We start from the raw sequence: 23,820 nt of genomic DNA, 5'->3' as shown, positions 1-23,820 counted from the left end.
AAATCATTCTCCCCTCCCTATTATTCTGACATTTCACATTCTTAAAATAAAGTGGTGATCCTAACTGACCTAAAATGGAATTGTTATGTTTTTATGAATTTTTAGGATTAAATATCAGGAATTGTGAAAAACTGAGTTTAAATGTATTTGGCTAAGGTGTATGTAAACCTCCGACTTCAACTGTATAACCATAATCTAGATAATACACTACTGCCTGCCGTAGATTATCCATGTATGTATAGATTTTTCTTTCCCCAACATGAGACCTTCATACCCAGCCAGTCTATTAGTCCAGTCAATAATATGCCCATTGATCATGATCAATGACAGTGTGGTAGGCAAGTGAATTACATGGGGATCACAAAATTGCACACATGTTCAGTCACATAAGCACAATGTAATGTAATTACAGTCCTATAGTGATCACATCCATGCAGGATCATTTGATCACTCTGTCTTTCCACCTTTTCTGTAGCATCATAAAGAGGTGTATGTTTTCACAGTAAACCTAAAATGGCTGAAACAGTGGTCAGTATGATATTCCCTGACCCATTAGTTTTTGGAGTGTGTTACACTGGGTTGACGTCGTGGTTCTGGTTGAGGTTGTGGTTGTGCATGGCCTGGTTGCGGTGGTGTCGGTGCAGGTGGATGGAGTTAGCCTCGGGTAGGTCAATGGGTTCGAAAGCGTTGGATACGGCGGGCATGAGCTGGCGGAAGATGCTGACACTGCCATGCCAGAAGGTGGGCTGGGGAAGGCGGCCTGCGGGTGTCCAGGTATGGGTGGAGGGGTCGTAGGCCTCCACCATGTCAGACAGCTCAAATGTGTTGTCATAGCCACCAGACACGAAGAGACGACCACCCAGGACTGCCACACTGCCTCCTACATGGACCTGAAGAAGGAAACAGTACAAATGTTGATATAAATACTATTGTAAAGGCAGAGGGAAAAATGTGGCAGGCCATAACATTAGCACCTCCTGTGTGTCACATACCTGTGTCATCGGGCTGATCTTGTCCCATTCATTCTTCTGAGGGTTGTAGATGTCGACCTCTGCCGAGTCATCCCTAGAAAGCAAGAATCCAGAGTGAGAAATGTCACTGCTGCCCTGTGGCTCAGTTTGTAGAGCATGGGGCTTGCAATGCCAGGGTCGTAGAATCGATTCCCACAGGGGACAATAATGAAACAAACTGAGACAGCCTATATGGAGGAGGTCAGAGACCTGGCAGTGTGGTGCCAGGATAACAACCTCTCCCTCAATGTGAGCAAGACAAAGGAGCTGATCGTGGACTATTGGAAAAGGAGGGCCGAACAGGCCCCCATTATCATCAACGGGGCTGTAGTAGAGTGTGTCGAGAGTTTCAAGTTCCTTCGTGTCCACATCACCAACAAACTATCATGGTCCAAACACACCAAGACAGTTGTGAAGAAAGCACGACAACACCTTTTCCCCCTCAGACTGAAAAGATTTGGCATGGGTCCCCAGATCCTCAAAGTTATACTGCTGCACCATCGAGAGCATCCTGACTGGTTGCATCACTGCCTGGTATGGCAACTGCTCGGCATCCGAGGCGCTACAGAGGGTAGTGTTTACGGCCCAATACATCACGGGCCAAGCTTCCTGCCATCCAGGACCTATATACAGTGAGGGAAAAAAGTATTTGTTCCCCTGCTGATTTTGTACATTTGCCCACTAACAAAGAAATGATCCGTCTATAATTTTAATGGTAGGTTTATTTGAACAGTGAGAGACAGAATAACAACACAAAAATCCAGATAAACGCATGTTATAAATTGATTTGCATTTTAATGAGGGAAATAAGTATTTGACCCCCTCTCAATCAGAAAGATTTCTGGCTCCCAGGTGTCTTTTATACAGGTAACGAGCTGAGATTAGGAGCACACTCTTAAAGGGAGTGCTCCTAATCTCAGTTGGTTACCTGTATAAAATACACCTGTCCACAGAAGCAATCAATCAGTCCGATTCCAAACACTCCACCATGGCCAAGACCAAAGAGCTCTCCAAGGATGTCAGGGACAAGATTGTAGACCTACACAAGGCTGTAATGGGCTGCAAGACCATCGCCAAGCAGCTTGGTGAGAAGGTGACAACAGTTGGTGCGATTATTCGCAAATGGAAGAAACACAAAAGAACTGTCAATCTCCCTCGGCCTGGGGCTCCATGCAAGATCTCACCTCGTGGAGTTACATGGTCATGAGAATGGTGAGGAATCAGCCCAGAACTACACGCGAGTATCTTGTCAATGATCTCAAGGCAGTTGGGACCATTGTCACCAAGAAAACAATTGGTAACACACTACGCCGTGAAGGACTGAAATCCTGCAGCGCCCGCAAGGTCCCCCTGCTCAAGAAAGCACATATACATGCCCGTCTAAAGTTTGCCAATGAACATCTGAATGATTTAGAGGACAACTGGGTGAAAGTGTTGTGGTCAGATGAGACCAAAATGGAGCTCTTTGGCATCAACTCAACTCGCCGTGTTTGGAGGAGGAGGAATGCTGCCTATGACCCCAAGAATACCATCCTCACCGTCAAACATGGAGGTGGAAACATTATTCTTTGGGGGTGTTTTTCTGCTGAGGGGACAGGACAACTTCACTGCATCAAAGGGACGATGGACGGGGCCATGTACCGTAAAATCCTGGGTGAGAACCTCCTTCCCTCAGCCAGGGCATTGAAAATGGGTCGTGGATAGGTATTCCAGCATGGCAATGACCCAAAACACACGGCCAAGGCAACAAAGGAGTGGCTCAAGAAGAAGCACATTAAGGTCCTGGAGTGGCCTAGCCAGTCTCCAGACCTTAATACCATAGATAATCTGTGGATGGAGCTGAAGGTTCGAGATGCCAAACGTCAGCCTCGAAACCTAAATGACTTGGAGAAGATCTGCAAAGAGGAGTGGGACAAAATCCCTCCTGAGATGTGTGCAAACCTGGTGGCCAACGACAAGAAACGTCTGACCTCTGTGATTTGCCACCAATTACTAAGTCATGTTTTGCAGAGGGGTCAAATACTTATTTCCCTCATTAAAATGCAAATCAATTTATAACATTTTTGACATGCGTTTTTCTGGATTTTTTTGTTGTTATTCTGTCTCTCACTGTTCAAATAAACCTACCATTAAAACTATAGACTGATAATTTCTTTGTCAGTGGGCAAACGTACAAAATCATCTGGGGATCAAATAGTTTTTTCCCTCACTGTACTAGGCGGTGTCAGAGGAAGGCCCCAAAAATTGTCAGACTCCAGCCACCCAAGTCAGACTATTCTATCCTACTGCACGGCAAGCGGTACCGGAGTGCCAAGTCTAAGTCCAAAAGGCTTCGGTACCGCTTAACAAGTATTCAAATGACCACCCGGACTAATTACATTGACACCCCCACCCTCCCTTGTTTTTACACTGCTGCTACTTGCTGTTTATTATCTATGCATAGTCACTTTACCCAAACCTACATGTACAAACTAACCTGTACTAACCTGTACTCCCGCACATTCCCGGTACCCCCTGTATATAGCCTCATTATTGTTATGTAATTTTGTTACTTTTTCTTTGTTACTTTATTTAGTAAATATTTTCTTAACTCTTTCTTGAATTGCATTGTTGTTTATGGGCTTGTAAGTAAGCATTTCACGGTTGTATTCGGCACATGTGACAAATAACATTTGATTTGATGCATTCAATCAGTGTTGTTGTACTCGAGACCAGTCTCGAGACCACATATTAAGTGTCTTGGTCTTGATACATTTTTACTCGGTCTCGGACAATGAGGACTTGTAATTTATTCCTGAGACCGGCCAAGACCAGTGGAGGAAAAAACTCATTATCAGCCCCTGTTCAGTCAGCACATGAGTCCGCTTTGCCAGGCCAGATATCCACACCCCTTTCATTACACATTTTTATATCTTATAGACTATTAAAACCTGGGCTTTCTACTTTACTCGCAATATTACTGTCCTTTACTTTTGTTGAAACATATCCTAAAACCTTGTCTCGCTCTTTGGAATTTCTTTGCTCCCCTAGAAGAGGAGACGGGGAAATTATTTGAGAGTTGTGCACTCGCCTAGGGTAGGCCGGGGAAAATTGTAACATTTCGAATTTTTATCTTATTTAGAGACTATGGTTAGTGAAAATTTGTAGTAGCTCTCTATTTTCCCTTAGAATAAAATGTTCAACATTCTGAATGGCTAAAGAATCCATAAGTTCTTCTGAAATATTGACACAGAAATACTGTACATTTTGTGCTCTTATTACTGTGGTCTTAAATTGGAATCGCATTGTTCTGGTCCCGGTCTTGACTGTGTCTCGCCCCGTCCCGGTCTTGACTCTGTTTTGTCTTGGTCTTGACTCGGACTCGATTTGTCTTGGTCTTGATTCGGTCTCGCGTCTCAAACACAACATTGCACTCAATACTGTAAGTCGCTCCGGATAAGAGTGTCTGCTAAATGACTAAATTTAAAACCATATACCATTCATGCTCCCCTTCTGTTTAACAGCTACAGCTGTCCTTAACATTAGGACAGAAAGATTGACCTCTATGTATTTCCACATTATTTAGCTCATTATTTAGCTCATCTCATCCAACCTTTTATAATGTTGATCCCATTTAGATTTAAAATAATTTTCAAATACTTTTTCAGTGTCCCACATTCCTGTCCATATTCTCCTCACCTGACAAAGTAGATGAGCCCATTGAGGGTGACCGTCTTGGGAGCGAAAGACCACGGTGGCAGCTCGCCACAGTTGACCAGGGTCCAGCGGTTGGTGTCCACATCGTAACACTGTATGGCCATGTTGTCCTCCCCTGTTGTGGTCATGGAGCCGATGGCGTAGAGACGCCCCTTACAGGTGGTGGTGGAGCAGTTGTCCATAGAGTGCAGCATGGCGGGCAGGGCCTCCCAGCAGTCCAGCGCGTGGTCGTAGCGCTCCGTGCTGTCTGGCGCCACCACATACAGCTGACCTCTGAGGACACAGGAACTGTGGTACTCCCGGGCTTTGAGCATTGGCGACACCTCGGTCCACTCGTTAACGCTGGAGTTGTAGCGCCACACGCCATCATAGAGACGCGAACCGTCAGATCCTCCTATGGTGCAAAGGACAGGAGAGAGGTGTGTTTGAGATGGAAGAGATCCACAAACGACATGCTGTTCTTCACATGTGGTCAGGTTACAGCTAAGTGGCGCTAATTGAAAACCCATGCATCACCCTTGGGTGTTCTAGCACAGAGGAAATCACCAATAGGTCAGACATGAGATCTGGGTATAAGCTTTATGTGGAAGAATACTTGCCACATTTTATGTGCTGAATAACTTGGCAACTGAATAATGTATCTTCATTTCAATACTTCTTTCAGTTTCCTCGACATGTGTTGTACTCATTCTATGTCTGTTTAGAAGCTGTAGCTTCACCTTGTAGGTTTAATGAATATAAGGATGTTGAATCAACCTGTCACCTTTCATAACACTAGCCCATTTCCCAACCATGTGCTCTGTGCTGCAGCCACCTGCTGTAAGGTATGAGAGCACTGCTAATGATTTATGACCCCCATCACTGTCCTGACAGAATTACAGGCAGCGTGTGAGGGCCTGAGATGTTTTCTCAATGGAAACACTCTTCCTGATCCGGAAAGCCATTCGCTGATGATGATGGCCTCTTTGAGAGACCCCGTTTCAAGTACTATTTAAAAGAGGTGATCATTGCTTGATTGACCTAGCCTGGCTTAATTAATGAATCAATAGGATCATCCTAAAACGGTCAAAACTGACCATCTCCAGGCGGGTTCAAATACACACTCAAAATATATAAAATATTTCAAATAGTATTTGAACCCAGGTCTGTGTCTCAGTGAGCCCACCAACTACTGCTGCAGTCTTGGCAGGACACCATGTTCCTCCCACCTAGCTAGCTCACCTCAACGCTCCTCCCTCTCATATAGCCAGAGTGGCTGGCTGTGGTTTATTTAAACTCTTACTGACTGCCTGCTATTTCATAAGATTCACTGACTTGAAAGCTGCATAGCATTCTGGTAACAGTGACTAAGACATCACACAGCAACTGTAACCACTTATGTAAACTGCTGTCCGTTGTATATAAACACATCACACTGATGTAGATTGTGTTTTAAACATATAGCCTAACCTGCAGTATAAAGAAAGATTTTATGCTGCTATATCCAGTGAAATTCCATACATTTTATACCTTTTCACATTTATAAACTACCTATTACCCTTCATTAATCCAATATAAAATATGCCTTGATAGTTATGTGTTACCAAACAACATAAATAGTGTGTACAAGAGTGTATAACGAGCATTGTCAACCTACCTGTGACATACATATCATTGCCCAGGGCGGCCATACTGTAGCCCCCTCCCAGGTGATCGGGGAACTCGGCCAGGTAGCGCCACTGTCCAGTCTGAGGGTTATAACAGTCCACAGTGACCAGCTCGTCACAGTCCTGGTCACAGCCGCCCACCACCACCAGGATCTCAGCCAGGCCGGTGGAGGGCCGCGGCCGCATGCGTTGGCAGGGTCTGTCATGCCGGTCATACTCACACGACTGGAAGCTCCGGGCCTCGCTCACCATCCTCAGGCAGGAGGGGGAGAGGTAAACCAGGGGGTCGCTTTCCACGTGGGCGAGTAGATAGAACCGACGTACAAAGGGTAGTCTGACCTGCTCCAGCAGCGTGGGCCAGTAGTGGAGCCGCCTCTGTAAGTCTGCTTTGACCCAGCGCACCGCGATCTGATAGACCGTCTCCTCCTTGTCCACACACAGCGCATCGTCCGACACGAACTCCAGCAGCCGTTTCCAGGGCAACCGCTTAAAGTCCTTGCCTTTGGCGAGGTCCACAATGTTCTTGAGGACGAAGCGGCGCGCGCTGACGGCCAAGTCATGGCAGGCGTAGGCCTCTGCAAAGTCCTGGATCTCCAGGCAGTTGGAGACGTCTAATCTCTGCTCCAAGAAGGCACAGCAGGCCTCTTTAACGGAGGGGAACTGGAACAGGTCGGCCGTCTTCAGCAGGAGGTCTACATTATCCTGGGTGACTGTGACTCGGCCTGTATAACAGAAGTCCACCAGCAGGCCCAGTAGTTCAGCAGACACCTCGTGAAGGACCACACGGTCCATGGCGCTCTCTCTCAGCGTCCCGGCGAACATGGCCCTGAAGTAGGTGCTGGCTGCGGCCAACACAGTCCGGTGGCAATGGAACTCGCGGCCCTCGGCGCAGAGCGTGACGTCAAAGAACTTGCGCTCTGCGCGGAGTTCGTGGATCCCCCGGAGCAGGTTAAAGGCGTGGGCCGTGTCAAAGAAGGGCAGTGTGGATGGCTGTGTCTGCATGACTGGCTTCTCAGACATCACTTCTCTCTCCATCACTCCTCCCTCCATCGCTTTTGTCTGGATCTCTCGAAGAGAAGACAGGGTTCATCTGAAAACAGAAACACCATTATAATTTCTGTTACAATCACTTCTAAATGGGTTCAGGTTCACTGATTCACAAACACTATACCACACAATCTAAATATGAAGCCTACAAACCAAAATAACAACAACTAAATGAGCAACACTGTGTAGGTATTCAACAGAGTTAGCATAAGAATTAGCAAGTTCAGCTACTTACAGAAACCTCTGGTATTTTCAATACAAATAACAACCAGCTGAATTACAGTAAAGCCAATGGTGAGGATCCCCTAACTGAAGAGCCCTACTGGGCGTAATAGGTGGTAAAACAGCACAATAAACAAACAGTAGCCAGCCTTCTAGAAAGTAAGACTGTACATTGCACAGCTCCAGTGACTGAGCAGCTCCCTGTCCATGTTTAAGAAAGACAGCTTGCCTGTGCTGTGGGTCTAAATATACTTTGACAGGCAGTGTCCATTTCCATTTCCTCTCTTCTCATATACCTGTCTGCCTACCGTACATCCTCCTATCCGCCCCCATGTGGTAGTCGTCAAACTAGAGCCTGCCTGCCTGCCTCTAGCCTGCTCACAGTCACTCTCAGACTCAAACACTGCACTCATAATACCCACAAATCAGCTTCCTAAAAACAACTGACAAACTAAATCAACCATCTGTTTTAATCAGGCCACACAAGAAATACCTCTACTTGACAAAGAGAAAGTCTTAGTTATTTGACAACTGGTTTAACACTATAAATCACTGCGTCATGTCACAATATAATGAGAGCTCCCTGGTTTCTCACTAAAGAGTTATTACCAGCTGCTGTAATAAGGCCATACACAGAGGATTACCCCATCTTGACGAGCAGAGTCTCACAGTTTCTCAATGTTACAATGTGTTAGGAGCTGATTTAAAAACTGTCAGCGTGTGTCATGACTCTTGCGAGGCTAATTTAAAGAGAACTCCTGGGTTTCTCACTAAAAGCCATTTATTTTCAAAGGCTGCCATAGACTTGAATTAGCTGATTTTGATCAGTGTTATTCTACAGGTTATGACATTGGGGCGCTTCAACAACAACCAGTCATCTGAAGGGCAAGTAAAAACTTTGGGATTGCTACATGCAGGGCTTGACTTTGACTGAAATAGGTGCTGGTACTCGTGTTGGGTGCCGGTACTGTTTATATTTAGGTGAAGGAGTTCCACAATATGTTTGAGCTAATATTCTATAAGAGGAACAGGAGCTTAAGCAGTAGAACATATGTGTTCCGGTGAGCTCCAGCCCAACATGATTCCAGGTGGGATTACGGGATACTCGTGTCTTCTTAAAATACACAGGTATGTTTCATGAAGGGCAAGGCAGCCATCTATCTCCTGGCCTTCTACGGCAGAAAAAACAACAAGCTGACGAGCATTGAGCCTCAGCCTAGTACATAGCTCACATTCCACACCAGGATTAAACAATGGAGTCAGCCGTTGGTAGGTCAACAGAGCCCTGTGAGCGATGAGCCAACTCCCACCAATGACAGCGCAGGGATCGGGATCGGCTAGATTCAGCCGCGGGATGTTTTTTTAAATGTATTTTTTGCTTTTGAGCGGATGATCAGGGCTCCAGAACATACACTGACCAAAAATATAAACGCAACATGCAATAATTTCAAAGATTTTACCTAGTTACAGTTCATATAAGGAAATCAGTCAATTGAAATCAATTGATTAGGCTCAAATCTATGTATTTCACATCAGCAGGAGTACAGATATGCTTCTGTTTGTCACAGATACCTTTAAAAAAAAAGTTAGGGGGCGTGAATCAGAAAACCGGTCAGTATTTACTGTGACCACCCTTTGCCTCATGCAGAACGGCACATCTCCTTCCCATAGAGTTGATCAGGCTATTGATTGTAGCCTGTGGAACGTTGTCCCACTCCTCTTCAATGGCTGTGTGAAGTTGCGGGAACTGGAACACGCTATTGTACACGTTGATCCAGACAGAGCATCCTAAACAGATGGTAAACTACAGGACTGTTTTGCTAGCACAGACTGGAATATGTTCCGGGATTACACCACATCAGTCATTGGCTTCATCAATAAGTGCATTGATCACGTCGTCCCCACAGTGACCGTACGTACATACGCAATCCAGAAGCCATGGATTACAGGCAACATCCGCACTGAGCTAAAGGCTAGAGCTGCCGCTTTCAAGGGGCAGGACTCTAACCCAGAAGCTTATAAGAAATCCCGCACAGTCTCTGTGCCCAAGAACACTAAGGTAACATGCCTAAATGACTACCGACTCGTAGCACTCACGTCTGTAGCTATGACGTGTTTGAAAGGCTGGTCATGGGTCACATCAACGCCATTATCCCAGAAACCCTAGACCCACTCCAATTTGCATACCGCACCAACAGATCCACAGATGATGCAATCTCTATTGCACTCCACACTGCCCTTTCCCACCTGGACAAAAGGAACACCTATGTGAGAATGCTATTCATTGACTACAGCTCAGCGTTCAACACCATAGTGCCCTCAAAGCTCATCAATAAGCTAAGGACCCTGGGACTAAACACCTCCCTCTGCAACTGGATCCTGGACTTCTTAACGGGCCACTCCTAGGTGGTAAGGGTAGGTAACAACACATCCGCATCGCTGATCCTCAACACAGGGGCCCCTCAGGGGTGTGTGCTCAGTCCCCTCCTGTACTTCCTGTTCACTCATGATTGCACGGCCAGGCACGACTCCAACACCATCATTAAGTTAGCCGATGACACAATAGTGGTAGGCCTGATCAACGACAAGACAGTCTATAGGGAGGAGGTCAAAGACCTGGTCATGTGGTGCCAGGACAACAACCTCTCCCTGAACATGATCAAGACAAAGGAGAAGATTGTGGACTACAGGAAAAAAGAGGACTGAGCACTCCCCCACTCTTATCGACGGGGCTGTAGTGGAGCAGGTTGAGAGCTTCAGGTTCCTTGGAGTCCACCCCCCCTTTTACACCGCTGCTACTCTGTTGTTATCATCTACGCATAGTCACTTTAATAACTCTACCTGCATGTACATATTACCTCAACTAACCGGTGCCCCCACACATTGACTCTGTACCGGTACCCCCCCCCCTGTGTATCATATCGCTATTGTTATTTTACTGCTGCTCTTTAATTACTTGTTACTTTTATTTCTTATTCTTACTCATATATTTGTTTAACTGCATTGTTGGTTAGGGGCTCGTAAGTACTCGTTTCACTGTATTGTCAACCTGTTGTATTTGGCGCATGAGACTAATCAAATTTGATTTGATTTGAAACATGCTGAATGGGTGACAAGTCTGGTGAGTATGCAGGCCATGGAAGAACTGGGACATTTTCAGCTTCCAGGAATTGTGTACAGAGCAAACCTGGCACCATCCCTACGATAAAGCACGGTGGTGGCAGCATCATACTGTGGGGATGTTTTTCAGCAGCAGAACCTGTGAGACTAGTCGGGGTCAAGGAAAAGATGAACGGAGCAAAGTACAGAGAGATCTATGATGAAAACCTCCAGAGCACTCAGGACCTCAAACTAGGGTGAAGGTTCACCTTCTAACAGGACAACGACCCTAAGCACACAGCCAAGACAACGCAGTAGTGGCTTCGGGACAAGCCTCTGAATGTCCTTGAGTGGCCCAGCCAGAGCCCGGACTTGAGCCCGATCGAACATCCCTGGAGAGACCTGAAAATAGCTGTGCAGCAACGCTCCCAATCCAACCTGAGAGGATCTGCAGAGAAAAATGCGAGAAACTCCCCAAATACAGTTGGGCCAAGCTTTTATTATTATTATTATTTTTTTAATGTAACCTTTAACTAGGCAAGTCAGTTAAGAACAAATACTTATTTACAATGACGGCCTACCAAAAGGCAAAAGGCCTCCTGCGGGGACAGGGGGTTAAAAAAAATGTATAAAATATAAATATAGCACAAACACATCACGCAACAGAGACAACACAACACTACATAAAAAAAGACCTAAGACAACAACATAGCAAGGCAGCAACACATGACAACACAGCATGGTAGCAACACAACATTACAACTGAATAGCTCCCGCGATATGCAACTTTTCAAGGAAGTCAGGAACAATACACTCAGACATTTAGTAAAGCTAAGGCTAAAGCTTTTTCAAGCAGAAATTTGCTTCCTGTAGCACTAATTCCAAAAAACTTTGGGACACTGTAAAGTACATGGAGAATAAGAGCACCTCCTCCCAGCTGCCCACTGCACTGAGGATAGGGAACACTGTCACCACTGATAAATCTACAATAATCGATAATTTCAAAAATGATTTTTCCACAGCTGGTCATGCTTTCCACCTGGCTACCCCTACCTGGCCAACATCTCAGAACCCCCTGCAGCAACCCCCCCGCGCTTCTCCCCTACCCAAATCCAGACAGCTAATGTTCTGAAAGAACTGCAAAATCTGGATCCCTACAAATCAGCTGGGCCCTCTCTTTCTAAAATGATCTGCCGAAATTTTGCAGCCCCTATTACTAGCCTTCAACCTCTCTTTCGTATCGTCTAAGATCCCCAAAGATTGGAAAGCTGCCACGGTCATCCCGCTCTTCAAAGGGGGAGACACTCTAAACCCAAACTGTTATAGACCTATATTCATCCTGACCTGCCTTTTTAAAATCTTTGAAAGCCAAGTTAATAAACAGATCACTGACCATTTCGAATCCCACCTTACCTTCTCCACTATGCAATCTGGTTTCCCAGTTTCCCCAATCTGGTCATGGGTGCACCTCAGCAACGCTCAAGGTCCTAAACGATATCATAACCGCCATCGATAAAATACTTTCTTTCGACTCTGTCAACCACCGCATTCTTATCGGCAGACTCAATAGCCTTGGCTTCTCAAATGACTGCCTCGCCCGGTTCACCAACTACTTATCAGATAGAGTTCAGTGTGTCAAATCGGAGGGCCTGTTGTCCGGATCTCTGGCAGTCTCTATGGGGGTGCCACAGGGTTCAATTCTCGGTTTGACTCTTTTTTTCTGTCTATATCAGTGATGTTGCTCTTGCTGCTGGTGATTCTCTGATCCACCTCTACGCAGACGACACCATTCTGTATACATCTAGCCCTTCTTTGGACACTGTGCTAACAAACCTCCAAACGAGCCTCAATGTCATACAACACTCCTTCCCTGGCCTCCAACTGCCTTTAAATGCTAGTAAAACTAAGTGCATGCTCTTCAACCAATTGCTGCCCGCACCCTCCCGCCTGACTAGCATGACTACTCTGGACGGTTCTGGACAACTACAAATACCTAGGTGTCTAGTTAGACTGTAAACTCTCCTTCCAGACTCACATTAAGCATCTCCAATCCAAAATTAAATCTAGAATCGGCCTCCTATTTCGCAACAAAGCCTCCTTCACTCATGCCGCCAAACATACCCTCGTAAAACTGACTATCCTACCGATCCTTGACTTTGGCGATGTAATTTACAAAATAGCCTCCAACACGCTACTCAGCAAACTGGATGTAGTCTATCACAGTGCCATCGTTTTATCACCAAAGCCCCATATACTACCCACCACTGCGACCTGTATGCTCTCACTGGCTCCAGGTCAACTATAAGTCTTTGCTTGGTAAAGCACCGTCACCATAGCAACACCCACCCGTAGCACGCACTCCAGCAGGTATATTGTACTGGTCATTCCCAAAGCCAACGCCGCCTTTTCTTCCATGCTGCCAATGACTGGAACGAAATGCAAAAATCACTGAAGCTGGAGTCTTATATCTCCCTCCATAACTTTAATCATCAGCTGTCAGAGCAGCTTACCGGTCATTGTACCTGTACACAGCCAATCTGTAAATAGCACACCCAACTACCTCATCCCCATATTATCACTTACCCTCTTTTGCACGCCAGTATCTCTACTTCCACATTCATCATCTGCACATCTATCACTCCAGTATCAATGCTAAATTGTAATTATTTTCGCTTCTAGGGCCTATTTATTGCCTACCTCCCTACTCTTCTACATTTGCACACACTGTACATAGATTTTTTTTTTAAATGTATTATTGACTGTATGTTTGTTTATGTGTAACTCTGTTTTTGTTGCACTGCTTTGCTTTATCTTGGCCAGGTCGCAATTGTAAATGAGAACTTGTTCTCAACTGGCCTACCTGGTTAAATAAAGGTGAAATAAAAATAAATAAAATAAACAACATGGTAGCAACACAACATGGTAGAAACACAAAACATGGTACAAACATTATTGTGCACAGACAACAGCATAAAAGGCAAGAAGGTAGAGACAACAATACATCACACAAAGCAACCACAACTGTCAGTAAGAGTGTCCATGATTGAGTTTTTGAATGAAGAGATTGAGAAAAAAAATCCAGTTTGAATGTGTTGTTGCAGCTCGTTCCAGTCGCTAGCTGCAGTGCACTGAAAAGAGGAGCGACCCAGGGATGTATGTGCTTTGGGGACCTTTAACAGAATGTGACTGGCAGAACGGGTGTTGTATGTGGAGGATGAGGGCTGCAGTAGATATCTCAGATAGGGGGGAGTGAAGCCTAAGAGGGATTTATAAATAAGCATTAACCAGTGGGTCTTGCAATGGGTATAGAGAGATGACCAGTTTACAGAGGAGTATAGAGTGCAGTGATGTGACCTATAAGGAGCATTGGTGGCAAATCTGATAGCCGCTCGAGAGTACCCTTACCTGCCGATCTATAAATAATGTCTCCATAATCTAGCATGGGTAGGATGGTCATCTGAATCAGGGTTAGTTTGGCAGCTGGGGTAAAAGAGGAGTGATTACGATAGAGGAAACCAAGTCTAGATTTAACTTTAGCCTGCAGCTTTGATATGTGTTGAGAGAAGGACAATGTACCGTCTAGCCATACTCCCAAGTACTTGTATGAGGTGACTACCTCAAGCTTTAAACCCTCAGAAGTAGTAATCACACCTGTGGGGAGAGGGGCATTCTTCTTACCAAACCACATGACCTTTGTTTTGGAGATGTTCAGAACAAGGTTAAGGGTAGAGAAAGCTTGTTGGACACTAAGAAAGCTTTGTTGTAGAGCATTTAACACCAAATCCGGGGAGGGGCCAGCTGAGTATAAGACTATCATCTGCATATAAATGGATGAGAAAGCTTCCTACTGCCTGAGCTATGTCGTTGATGTAAATTGAGAAGAGCTTGGGGCCTAGGATCGGGCCTTGGGGTACTCCCTTGGTGGCAGGCAGTGCCTGAGACAGCAGATTTTCTGGCTTTATGCACTGCACTCTTTGAGAGAGGTACTTAGCAAACCAGGCCAAATACCCCTCAGAGACACCAAAACTTAACCGACCCACAACAATGGAATGGTCTACCGTATCAAAAGCTTCGGCCAAGTCAATAAAGATAACAGCACAATATTGCTTAGTATCAAGGGCAATGGTGGCATCATTGAGGACCTTTGTTGCAGTGACACATCCATAACCTGAGCGGAAACCAGGTTGCATACCCGAGAGAATACTACAGACATCAAGAAAGCCAGTCAGTTGATTATTGACAAGTTTTTCCCAACACTTTTGATAAACAGGCCAAAATAGAAATGGGCATATAACAGTTAAGATCAGCTTGATCTCCCCCTTTTAAATAAAGGACGAACTGTGGCTGCCAGTGGCTGCCTTCAAAGCAATGGGAACCTCCACAGAAAGGAGAGACAGGATAAAAAGGTTGGAGAGCTTGGCGAAGATAGGGGCAGCAACCTTAAAGAAAAAAGGGTCTAAACCATTTGACCCAGAAGATTTTTGGGGGTCAAGTTTAAAAAATATATATTTATATATATATATTTTTTACCCCGTTTTCTCCCCCATTTCGTGGTATGCAATTGTTTTTAGTAGCTACTATCTTGTCTCATCGCTACAACTCCCGTACGGTATCGGGAGAGACGAAGGTTGAAAGTCATGCGTCCTCCGATACACAACCCTACCAAGCCGCACTGCTTCTTAACACAGCGCGCATCCAACCCGCATCCAACCCCGCACTAGCTCTCTGCAGTTTCACCAGATGTTGGCCTGGTGGGACGTTCGCGTCTCACCTACCCTAGAGAGGTTAAAGAGCTCAGCCATGTGCTTCTTGTCAGTAACAACCACATCCTCAACATTAAGGGACATGGGCAGCTGTGAAGAGGAGGGTTTATTCTCCAGGTCTTCAACCGTTTTCCAGAACTTCTTGGGATTAGACCCACAGAGATAACTTCTCCTTAAAGTAACTAACTTTGGCCTTCCGGATAGCCTGAGTGCACTTCTTTCTCATTTCCCTGAACAACAGCCAGTCAGCCTGAGTATGCGTGTGCCGAGCATTTCGCCAAATGCAATTCTTGAGCTGGAGTAACTCTGCAAGATCATGGTCGAACCAGGGGCTGAACCTGTTTTTATTTATCATTTCTTTATGGGGGTGTGTTTGTTAACAATAACACTGAAGATATTAAAAAAATAAGGTCCAAGCGTCTTCGACAGAGGGGGATCAAGCTGATTCTATACCATTTTGCAGAGGCCAGTTCATGAAGGAAGGCTTGCTCATTAAAGTTTTTTTAGCAAGCGTTAATGACAAATCAGGACAGTTCGTTTCACTGAGCAGTCATTACGAACACAGGCTGTAAAACAGTGATCACTAAGGTCATTACAGAAAACACCAGACTGATACCTATCAGGATTATTTGTGAAGATAACATTGAGGAGAGGAGCCTTTTCTGGGTGTTTGGAGTCATACCTTGTGGGACTGGTAATAATCTGAGAAAGTTTAAGGGAGTCACATTGCTTTAGGACCTGTCAGGTGGTTTGAGCATGTAGGTTTAGGTCACCTAGCAGGACAAATTCAGACTTAGTGTAAGGGGCCAGGAGAGAGCTTAGGGTAGGTAGGGGTCATACCCAAGAAGATTAGAGGCTGTAATTGCTTCCTAAGGTGCTTCAACAAAGTACTGAGTAAAAGGACTGAATACTTATGTAAATGTGATATTTGCTGTTCTTTTTTTAATTATACATTTCCAAACATTTCTAAAAAAACATTTTTTTGCTTTGTCATTATGGGGTATTATGTGTAGATTGATGAAACAATTTCATCAATTTTAGAATAAGGCTGTAACGTAACAAAATGTCGAAATAGTCAAGGGGTCTGAATACTTTCCAAATGCACTGTAACTTGGGGGGTCAAATAAACCACCTGCGGGGCAAATTTGGCCGCAGGCCGCCAGTTGGGAAACCCTGCCCTAAAGGTTACTCTACAGAAGCAGGCCTGAAACCTGCTCTGGAGTTTAACTTCAGCTGTTCTATACTCCTGGGTAAGTGATTGTCAGGTTAAAAGGGATTATTGCATTTCCTTGCAGAATGTTCTGGTTGATCAATTCTACATAAGTTTATGTGTTAATTCATATGGTACAGTATTATTATACAAACTAACTACTATTGTGCCTTTCTGGTTGTAAATTAAATTGGATAATATCAATCCACACTACTAGTCCTTCTTGCCCACGTCTTGTGTGCAAGTCAGTATGATACCCTACTCTGTAACTGTAGATGACAAGAACTGTCAAAAAACTAACATATTTGTTAGAACTAGATCAGTGGGTCACAATATAAAGAGTAGGTAAGTGATTCCCAAAGACCCGAGAGGGGTATTGAGCAACTTATGGGTCGTGTGTTTACCAACCTAAAATAGCAGAGAGAAAGCGAATGCCTCACTCAGAGGGAGAGAGCGAGCAGAGTTGGGTGGACAAACTGGAGAGGAATACAGAGAGTAGTGTGACCATCAGGCACCATGTGACTAGAACTTACCCACCAACAGAAAGCATATTATGTATATTAGAATGCAGACTGATGCATGCCACTACCCTCACCACATTTCATTACAGTAGTTGCCTGTGTGACTGACACAGGAACTAGGAACTTGAATCATGCCCTATAGTTAGGGAGTATGGCCTCCTTGGAGAAACCCCTTAAGATAGGGCTAACATGGTCAGGCATAGATCTTAATAAACAGCCAGTCATCATCTAACAAGTTTCTGGACTATTTACAGCAGTCTTGGGTGGAAATGAGGAATGGCTGATGATGAGCTAAGCTTGGTAATAATGGTAATATATGAATTGCTAGGTATAATTTCCTTCTAAATACACTATTTGACATAAATTAATGTAGGGTTGACAGTAGAGGAAAATGTCACCACTTGGTTTCTCAAGAGGATAAAAGAACAAGGCCTCACTTTCAGCCTGAAAGTCTTCTTTAGCTTATTTGATAATACGGCTGAAGCTACAGGATGTAAATAAAACGTTTTTTAAGTCCTCAAATGATATGAAAAGCTCCCAGAGAAGAAGGCTAGATTGTTCTTCATGAACGTGTAGCCTACAGCCAAAATATGAATTATGCTATTAAGTGTGGTTTCAGAAAGTTCTCAAATCCAGCTATGGAATGTTTATTTGGAAGCTAAGCCTATTCTGTGTACATGGATGGAGAAAATCAAAACCAGACGGAACCGTTTTGCTTAGAGCAGGTCCTTCTACTAGACTATTCAGCCAAAACAACAACATCTGTTGACCCCTGCTGATAGGACATGGTAAACACCAACTTAGTAACACCAGTTATCTAATTACTCTCAGTTCAAAACCAAAACCATGGCTCCATAAAGTGCCTAGTCACCACTCAAAATGAGCTTCCACAGACACAAATACCCATTAGAAAGAAAGAACAGTGATTAAAAACCCAGGATGCATTCTAAAAAGCCTGATGTCTAGTTTAATGCCGATGTGCAAAACCGATGTCTAAGCTGACGTGCATACCTTACATGATGTAATGACGCCATGTAAAATGTTAAGCTACACGTGCAACACAGCATTCCTAACCTAGCCCACAATGTCTGCTGTGTGGATCGAGTAGTCAACAAGTCGATCAGTCATTTGAAAGAGTAAGAACATTTTAGTGAGACAACTCAAAGGTCGAAATACATTAATGCCAAGATAATGGAATTCATTGACCTTGACAATCAACCGTTCTCTGTAGTGGGTGATTTTGGCTTTCACCGACTGGTCGAGCACGGTATACATTACCAAGTGTACTATTTTTCAGATGTTGCCTTACTGGAGTTACCCAGTAACACAGTAATAGCGTCACTGCTATTAGCTTCACGACATACATACTATGGAACGCCATTTGGGTCTTTGCATGTCAATTTGACGCATCAAATAACACTATTTAACCCGTTAAATACGTTTTTCATTTCACACGTCAATTACACAGTTCTGTTATAGAATGTTGTATGTTCTGAATTTGCACGTGCAAGCCAAGCGCCACCACTACTATCAGTAGCACTGTCAAGGTTGTACAAAAAAGTCTGCTCACAAACAAACACCGGCCAGGAACGATGTGTTTACAATACCGCGTTGGTAATAAAACATTATTTGTTCATCCTCAACTTCTGGGTACCTAGCTAGCACCAATTCAACCAGTCTGAAAACAATGACCAGCATAAACTGCAGTTATTTTCATTATTCTTAGCAATGATTTAGGAATCCTTGTGAATAGGCATTAGCTAGGTAGCCACGTGTTGTTCGCCTATTGAAATTGAACTTCAGTTCATGAAAATAAATAGCTAGCCAGCTACTTAACCCTGTTGCCCAAAGCTAACGTTATAAGCAGCCAGCTACCTTCATCTGGTTAGTAAAGGCTCGATGTGACCGAGTTTTGTGTTGTGAAGCTAGCCACAATAAGGACTAGGCACAATAGTGGAATTTGTGGATTGCCTTCAAAATAAAAGTACCTATTTGAAAGCGATGCAGAAGGTTACATTTGGTGGAATCGTGCCATATTTAGACTAGATAATGTTAGATGAGGTTGGAATGTGAAGCAATGAAATGGGGTATCAGTCTACTCGGCGACACCCACAGAACACAACTGTGAAGAGTTTATGAAAATATTAGCGCTGTAGCTCTTATCGCGGGATTGTGACTGTGAAATCACCTCCCCAGTCAGCCTATTGTGTGTACTGACATTCATATTGCACTGTACAACTTTACCTAAGGATTGGAGATCAATGAAATGTGGCATCAGTCTACTCAATACCCAAAATAGTTTTTCCCAATGTCCTCCTCAGAGCTATCAGACTCCAAAACATCCACGCAGCATTGTTTTTCATCGGGAATAGTGTTCAATACACATAGGTTGACAATAAATTTGTCTCAATTCACAGTTATTTCAGATTCCTGCAATAAGAGCTACGACGCTAATGTTCTCTGGGTGTCACTGAATAGACTGATACCCCATGTCATTGATCCACAATCCATAGGTAAGGCTGTACAGTGAAATAAGTATGCCCCCGATGCAATTCTGAAGTATATCCAGTGGGATTTCAACAGATTTTTGTCAATGAACAAATTGTCTTTTGTTAATTTTATATAACAACATTCCAACCTCGTTTAGCATGGTCTATTCAATTATGGTATAATTCTATTATTTGTATTAATTTGCATCACTGTCAATTACATACTTTTCTTTTGAAGGCTAAACGCCAAGTCCACTATTGTAGCTAATCCTTATTGTGGCTAGCTTCACATAGATGGGTCCTGTCTTATAAATAAGGGTTATTTTAGATGATGACGACTAGCTATATAGTTAGCTCGCTAACTATAGCTACTGAAACAGATTATGTCGTTTTGCTATGTTTTTGGGGAAGAACATTGTTTGCATCCATGAGTTAACTAGCTTTTTTTATGACCAGCACTGTAGATGAGCTAGACAACTTTACCATCACTGTAGATGAGCTAGACAACTTTACCATCACCATAGCATACGTATCGATGAATCGTTGTGACATATGTAATACGAGTGATTGTGTAATCAATGTGTAATAACTACATTAAAAAATGTATGAACGCATTAAATTATTATGTGACGTGCAGTCATATTCAGGTCCTGATTGGTCAACAAGCTTATTTGACACGTCAAATAGTGTTATTTGACACTGTATCTTTTTGACACGCAAAGACCCAAAATAGCGTTCCATAGAAATCCTGGTTGAGAATGAAACGACTGAACAAATGAACAACGAAACAGCACAGCACAGCAAGTAAGTGAAAGAAATAGGTTTTGATTACTGGTAATGGGGACATACTAAATGCCAGAGGTGTGGACTCGAGTCACATGGCTTGGACTCGAGTCACAAATATGATGACTTTCAACTCGACTTTGACTTTAACACCAATGACTCGTGACTTGACTTGGACTTGAGGCTTATGACTCGACCTGACTTGATACCCTCCCCAAGTCCAAATATTAAAAATGATGCTATTAAAAAAAGTGTGCAGCACATCAACTCTTCATTTAACAGATTACAGTTTGAATCAGACAGCAGCCAATCAAATTGTGCCAGCTGAGAAAAAGTTGGCAGTGGCAGTGCAGAGGAACGTCGGCAGGTGAATTCAGATGGAGCCCATGGAAAGATGATACCCCAAATTATTATTTTCAGATATAAAGACGACGCTGTATCAACACAAAATGGATTGCAACTTGCAAAACATGCGCACAATTTCCAACTTTGTTCTACATTTGAAGCTGCACAAAGAACGGTAAGTCGTGGCTAATATAGCCGACAGCTATTTATTTTGTATTACTTTACTAGTGTATCATGTAGGCTAACGTAACATTAAATCAATGAGCCTCCACAGAGTCAGTCAGTGCGGGAACGTGATCATTGCACCCAAGATTGAGCTAAAATTGGCTAGGCAGTTGGTACCCGAAATCCTGCCTGATGTTACTACCATTCCTAAAACCATTGACATACACTAGCCTAATGTAACCACACAGAGAGAGAGAGAGAGAGAGTGTGTGTGTGTTAAGGTTGGGCTATTGTGTACAAGCTTACATCGCCTGATTGTGCCCCATAGCGATCATTGATCACTATGGGGGGGAGTAGTAAATATATAGATATTTTTAAAAGCATTCATGATTTGCGTAAATGTAATATACTAACTATTACTCTTGTTAAAAATATGAAATGGTATTACATTTGGTGAAGAGCTCATTATGACTTGTTTAGGACTCGAAACTCAAAGTTTAGAACTTGAGACTTGACTTGATACTTGACGGTCCTGACTTGAGATTTGAGTGCCAAGAATTGTGACTTGTAAAACAATGACTTGGTCCCACCTCTGGTAAATGCCTACAAAATAACTTTCTGGTCAGTGTGGTGCGTGTGTGTAACCTTTATTTAACTAGGCAAGTCAGTTAAGAACAAATTCTTATTTACAATGACGGTCTACCCTGGCCAAACCCGAATGACGCTGGGCCAATTGTGCGCCACCCTATGGGACTCCCAATCACGGCCTGGTGTGATACAGCCTGGATTCGAACCAGGGACTAGTGACACCTCTTGCACTGAGATGCAGTGCCTTAGACAGCTGCATCCATGTGTGTGTGTTAACTATTTAACTGTACTATAATGCTTAAAAGGCCACTAAAATGTTAAATATCGGTTATCAGTATCAGGTTTTTTTGCAAGGAAAATATTGGATATCGGTATCTGCCAAAAAGGTCATATCGGTGCCTCACTATCTCTTTTGCCAACTCTTATGGTCGGCAGGTAGCCTGGTGATTAGAGCGTTGGACTTGTAACCAAAAGGTTGCAAGATCAAATCCCTGAGCTGACAAGAATCCCTTGCCCCAAGGCAGTTAACCCACTGTTCCTAGGCTGTCATTGAAAATAAGAATCTGTTCTTAACTGACTTGCCTAGTTAAATAAGGAAAAAATAAATACAATTTAAAAAATATTAGGCAAGACATCACAAATCTGGGACCAGGCTAATACTGCACCTGGTAGGCAAATAAATGTCCATGACAACACAGCTGCTACAGGGCCTGCATACCAGGGGCCATGAGAACCAACTGAGTGGAGTGAGCTAAAGCTCTGGGTTCTCCATAGCTGATCCCATGCAGCCTGGTTTGGCCATAAAAAGGCAGGCTAGTCAACCACTGGTCACATTCCATCTGGAGAGAAGAGGGACAGTTTGATCCCTGCATGTGGGGCTACTTAGATAAGACGAACACCGTTGGAGGTGGAGAACAAAGCCTGGTATGCTGACAGAAGGGCACATTGTCTTTGCTCACACCAACGTATAACTTGAATGTACTTTTCCATAACACCGATGGATAAGAACAACGTCCATAGTTAGGGACATATATCTACAACTAACTGTATGTACCTTCAACAAACATACATACTGCTTTCATTTCATTGTTTACGTTCTAGTCCACCAACCCAAATCCACTGTAAAACATAGTTGTGCCCATTAGCACTGTAATCGTTTGAATTTATGATAATGAAACAAGTCCACATAGCTACATTATCGTAAATAAACATGAATCTTTTTTTATTGTCTGTCAGTACAGTAGGTCTATTCTTATTTAGACTCTGTTAATCATCAACAAGGAAAAATATTATGTATTGACGGGTGTGTCTAAGTAGAAACACGAGCAGAAATATCTGGTAGAAACAAAGAGAATAACATGCAGAACTCAGTTATTATTTTGTATCAGACATGCATACTGTCCAATCACAACTGTATATATCCTTTCCACCGACGAAAAATCTTCGCAGACATAAAACAGGTCAATAATTAAGTAAATATACTTACCAAATGTAACGTATTCTAGTCAACGAACGGGTTATAGTTTTAAACGCTTAAAAGTTGTTCACATTTCGTATCTGAAAATAGACGTTGATATTGCTTCTCTCCTCCAGTCATCTGCGTCATGATTCCGCGTCGTGTGAAGAATTGGTATAGCCTCTAAATGCTCCTCATTGGATACAATAGTTGACACAGTGTGACGTTCACAACTTTCAACGTGGTCTCAGATAATTTCGTATTATTCTGTAAGTAAATCGGTGAATTTAAAAAAAACTAGCAAGTCGGTTAAGAACAAATTCTTATTTTCAATGACGGCCTACTCCGACCAAACCCGACGACCTGGGCCAATTGTGCCCTGCCCTATGGGACTCCCAATCACGGCCAGATGTGATACAGCCTGGATTCGAACCAGGTTCCATAGTGAAGCCTCTTGCACTGAGATGCAATGCCTTAGACCGCTGTGGCACTCCGATATACTCCAATTAACATAATATGTTAATTGTATGATATGTTCCAAATTTGCTAAATGTACAATATGTTCAAAATTCGCAAAATGTATGATATGTTACAAAATCCAATTTGTTGTGGCTAACGTTAGCTAAAATCAAATCAAATCAAATCAAATCAAATGTTATTTGTCACATACACATGGTTAGCAGATGTTAATGCGAGTGTAGCGAAATGCTTGTGCTTCTAGTTCCGATAATGCAGTAATAACAAACAAGTAATCTAACTAACAATTCCAAAAAAAAAACT

The 23,820-nt window shown here is 43.4% G+C and overlaps 1 protein-coding gene across 1 annotated transcript; it reads right to left on the bottom strand.

Moving 5' to 3' along the window:
- Window positions 1-233: 233 nt before the first annotated feature.
- LOC112216290 (kelch-like protein 21) lies at window positions 234-23,207 on the bottom strand. The gene is made up of 5 exons (XM_024376176.1): window positions 23,071-23,207; window positions 6,343-7,442; window positions 4,689-5,100; window positions 993-1,065; window positions 234-890 (listed from the first exon to the last, which is right to left on the bottom strand). Exons 2-5 carry the CDS (start codon window positions 7,400-7,402, stop codon window positions 570-572), a joined length of 1,866 nt encoding a protein of 621 aa, XP_024231944.1. The 5' UTR covers window positions 7,403-7,442; window positions 23,071-23,207; the 3' UTR covers window positions 234-569.
- Window positions 23,208-23,820: the final 613 nt, after the last annotated feature.

The sequence above is a fragment of the Oncorhynchus tshawytscha genome, linkage group LG16, assembly GCF_018296145.1.
Source record: "Oncorhynchus tshawytscha isolate Ot180627B linkage group LG16, Otsh_v2.0, whole genome shotgun sequence".
Taxonomy (NCBI): Eukaryota; Metazoa; Chordata; class Actinopteri; order Salmoniformes; family Salmonidae; genus Oncorhynchus; species Oncorhynchus tshawytscha.
Note: the sequence above shows the minus strand (reverse complement) of the source record. Positions and strands in the feature narration are given on the sequence as shown.